Source organism: Monopterus albus, unplaced genomic scaffold, assembly GCF_001952655.1.
Source record: "Monopterus albus unplaced genomic scaffold, M_albus_1.0 scaffold192.1, whole genome shotgun sequence".
Lineage (NCBI taxonomy): Eukaryota > Metazoa > Chordata > Actinopteri > Synbranchiformes > Synbranchidae > Monopterus > Monopterus albus.
Genome location: NW_018128072.1, coordinates 406,669 through 411,061, shown reverse-complemented (window position 1 = coordinate 411,061; position 4,393 = coordinate 406,669). Strand labels below are relative to the sequence as shown.

Below are 4,393 nucleotides of genomic sequence, written 5' to 3'. Positions count from 1 at the left end.
TTCTAAACCTGACTGGTAACCAGTGAAGTGAAAATAAGACGGGCATAATATGAGCTCTTCTAGGGATTCCTGTTAAAAGCCTCGCTGCAGCATTCTGCACAATCTGGAGACGATTTACAGTTGACTTATTGCAACCGATAAGAAGGGAATTACAGTAATCAAGACGTGCAGAGATAAAAGCATGGATAATCATCTCCAGGTCAACCTTTGATAACATTTGCCTTAATTTAGAAATATTCCTCAGATGATAAAAACAATTTTTTCACCACCTGTCTTACATGGCAATCAAGAGACACATTCTGATCAAACACAACACCAAGGTTTCTGAGGCTCGACTGGACAGAGGAGCCCAATGAACCAAGGCGTTGTCTGATTGACGGGATCTTATTATCAGGCGCAATAATCAGCACTTCAGTCTTATTAGAGTTTATATGAGGATAGTTACTGTTAAACCAGTTCTTGATGGATGACAAGCACTCTAACAATGAAGCTAAAAAATGGAACTCAGGGTCATTAAAAGAGCAATAAATTTGAACATCATCTGCATAAAGATGATAAGACACCTTCTTAAAATGCTGAATTATCTGCCCAAGAGGATAGATATATAACAGAAATAAAAGTGGACCCAAGACTCATTTGTTTAAACAAATGTAAAAACAATACCGGTATGTTTTATATGCTGAGCTATTTCTTGCTCAGGCACAGTGACTTCGCAATATATTCTTTTTATCATTTAAACAAAAAAGCTACTTGGTACTGGTAGGTGGGTTTTGTTACCTGTGGACAGAGTCAGTTCTTTTGCCATTTCCAGGCTTTACGTTAAGCTAACTGCCTCCTGTCTCCAGCACTATATTCACTCTATTCATCGTACAGACACAGGAATCTGCAGCTTCCTCTTCTGGTACACAGGTTTTCATCTAACTTTTACCAAGACAGCAAAGGAGTATGTTTCCTAAAACAGAGAACTATTCCTTTACCCCAGTTACATGAAATGTGCAAACCCTAAGCAAGAAAAAAAAAAAAATCAGCACAATATACAACACACATACAGTATGCATTTTACGTGTGCAGTAAGCCACCACACACACACACACACACACACACACACACACACACACACAAATAATAAAAACAGACACAATACCCTACTGATCTGGCCTCCATTCAGGAACGCTGAGGTTTGGTGTGATGCAGGCAGATGGACAGTGAGTCAGAGTTATATGGACACAAAGGGATGCAACAAAAGAGCAAAGCAAAACAAATCATTTCAAATTAATGGAGGGTTATAAACAAACAAAAAAACAATAAATGATGATGACTCAGGCACAGACAATGCATGTACAAACACTTGCATATACACATTTGTGTACCTGAGCTGGGTGCGGAGGGACGTGATCTCTCGGGTCATGGTCTGACTGTTGTCCATGAGCTCCTCAAGCTCTCTCTGCAGCTTCCTCTTCTGGGCATTGGAGCGAGAGTTCTCCTCCTCCACATCTTCCAGCTGTCTCTTCAGCTGCTTCAGGCGGACCATTGACTTATCCAGCTGGAGGAGGTGTGGGAGAAGAGGAGGGAGATGAGGCGAGAGATGGAAGGGAAGAACGTATTGTAGAAGTCAGGGTGAGATGTGAGATATGAGAGAGAAGGGGGCAGATATACAGTATAAAAAGAGAGATTAGTCTAGGAATAGGAGGACTGATAGTCAGATTAAACCTGGCAAATTATCACCAATGATGTTTAAAGAGGAGAATAAGTATCTCTGCTGTGATTGAGGGATTTATTTTCCAGAGTGGAACAGCATTTCCAGTAATTACTGTTTTTGCTTGGTGAAATTTATAAAATGATCAATTAAAAACTTGCCTGTCAAAATGTCTGGAAATAATGCTTACAAGCTGGGCCACACTGACAAAATTGCCTGTGCTTTGCTGGTATCCAGCATGCCAAAAGAGAGGGGTTAATCTTTAGTGCTCATCTGGTCAAGGAGAGAGTGAGTGACACATAGACTTGCAGGAATAAATGTAAATTTTAAGATGGGATGGCTCACATCCCAACAGCTAAGGCTGTTTAATGAATACTCCTCAACTTCTGTGTTTGACATGTTTATGAGTTATATTTTGGGAATCAGTGACAGCTGAGAGGAGCAGATTGATTTGGATGAAAAATCTATATTGTTTTCATGTTTAAAATATAAAGAGTTGCGCTTTTGGGATCTGGTATCAGATCAGTAGCTCTAACAGAGTTTGTCAGGAGTGAAGCTGACTGTTTACACTGCAGTTTTCGGAGTTTCTGTAGTAATATGTCACATCTGAAAATAACACGACGATAGTTTTTTATGCTAATGTTAACTGTGTGAGGAGGCTTCTGTACTTGTAAGCTGAACCTGTGCTGTCAGTTGATGTTTTTGGACAACACAAAGTTAATTTCTTTACCAGTGGAGCTAACTTTGCGTAGACACCTGTTTATAAAAAACATTATCATGGCGGCTAGTCGTCTCAGCACAATTAGCTTAAAGAGATGTCTATCAAAGGTGGTGTGTGATTAAAAAAATGTAGGCCAACGCTATAATGTTACAAGGGTATGTTGCACAGCTACAAATTCATCTCAGTTTTACAATTTCATGGGTTTCCTACAAGTTAAAAACACTGAAAATGTCCAAGCTATTAAGTTTCAAAGTTGTCTGGTAAAATAAAGTCTTTCCACACACCCGACTAGCAAGATAAATTCCTAGTGGAAACCCTTGAGTGGAATATGCTTTGCCTTCCCAGTGACCACACAGATGCCAGCGTGGGTTTACGATTAGGTTAGACTGAGTCATTCGTTTTATTTTAGGATGATCTGTCAACACCCTTGTTGTGCTCTCTGCAGCACAGTCAGAGTGTGGCTGACCTGACCCCCAGTAAATAACTATATAATGGCATGTCCCTTGCTATACTATTCTGTGTGTGCTTATATGGCTCACCTAACCTGATAAAGTCAGGGTCATTTTAAATTTCTTACCTGTTCTCTGAACTGGTCTGCATGTCTTCTCTCATCCTCTGCCTGCATCACCACCTCCTTCAGTTTCTTCTCTGACTTTCGTACCAGTTTGTTGGCAATGGCTCGTTCCCTGAGAGATACCAGAGGTCACTATAAGCTACCTGCTGCACCAAGTATTTAAAGACATCAATGAAAGTGGATTGCACATTTTATAACAACTTGTTGTATAACAATAAGATTGGTCTTCATGTTAGGCCACTGTAAACCACTGATCCTTCATTTATGACCCATTGTTGGAAACTGTTGACTTGCCTTAGAAGTGGCGAATTTGGTTTTAGTTTAGACTTTATTATAACACCATTGTTTAAATGAATGGTCATGGTGTGGTTTGTGTGACTGAAATGTTGCCTACTGAGAATTCAACAGGATCACATAAATAGGCTATCATGTCCAATAGGCTCCCAAACATAGAGCAGAGAGCTGGGGCCCAATTAAAAAAAGAACAGGAAAAGAACAGAAAATTGTAATGGACTTGGAATTTACCCTAATTTGATATTTTGCATATTTTTACTGACTGATTTTACCTGTATAATGTTACTTATTCAAATATGTCAATTTACAGGCATTAGATAAGGTAAAATAATAACATTTACTTTGATAATTGGTAATATAACCCCATAATAAAACCTCATGTATGAAATTATCTATTGCTGCTACTTGTTTTTTTTGTTTGTTTTTTTTTAGCTAGTATGCTACTTGTTTTTTTTGTTTGTTTTTTTAGCTAGTATAAAAAAAGGGGGGAAATCAGGCAAAATGTTATTGCAAAGGGTATTTTTTTCTAACATTTTATCTGTGCAGATGCATGTCAATGTGATCTGTTTCACTCACTGTCTCTCCTGTTCCAGCTGCTCCTCCAGTGTCTCTATCTTGGCCTCCAGGGCAGTGAGGCTGAGCTTGTGTTTGCCCTTCACTGTTCCCTCCAACTCCTCCAGCCGGGTCTTAAGGTCCTTGTTCTGCCTCTCCAGCTGTTCTCGAGCTGCCTCAGCCTTCTGGGTCAGCATCCTCTCTCCCTGCAGCTGCACGGTCAGAGTCTCCACCTGGACCGCAAACAGAGCAGCAATGACAATGTGTGATTACAAGTATGTCTGTGGATGCAGAGGTGGATGTGTGTGCACAGCTGCATCTACCATACCTGTAGAGCAGTCTTCCTTTGTCTTTCTGACATCAGTTCAAAGTTAGTCTGCTCCTCCTCCAGCTCCTCTTCTAGCTGAGTGACCCGAGCCTCAAACCTTCTCTTCTCTTCATATAACACAGTCCTAGACAAACACACAATTGTAATATCAACAAAAGTCAACATATTGTGCATCAGCACACCGAATGACACAATATACCAGGAATTAAAAGATACTAACTTTCCAGA

At 40.0% G+C, this 4,393-nt stretch overlaps 1 protein-coding gene across 1 annotated transcript in view; it reads right to left on the bottom strand.

The window, feature by feature from the left end:
* Positions 1 to 4,393, bottom strand: part of LOC109970187 (myosin heavy chain, embryonic smooth muscle isoform-like) — a 6,029-nt gene that overhangs the window by 1,106 nt on the left and 530 nt on the right. Inside the window, exons 2-6 of the mRNA XM_020617584.1 lie at positions 4,166 to 4,289; positions 3,862 to 4,070; positions 2,995 to 3,103; positions 1,371 to 1,543; positions 1,145 to 1,173 (exon numbers count right to left, since the gene is read on the bottom strand). Coding sequence (XP_020473240.1) covers positions 1,146 to 1,173; positions 1,371 to 1,543; positions 2,995 to 3,103; positions 3,862 to 4,070; positions 4,166 to 4,289 — 643 coding nt within the window. The 3' untranslated portion in view covers position 1,145. The remainder of the gene's footprint in view (positions 1 to 1,144; positions 1,174 to 1,370; positions 1,544 to 2,994; positions 3,104 to 3,861; positions 4,071 to 4,165; positions 4,290 to 4,393) is intronic.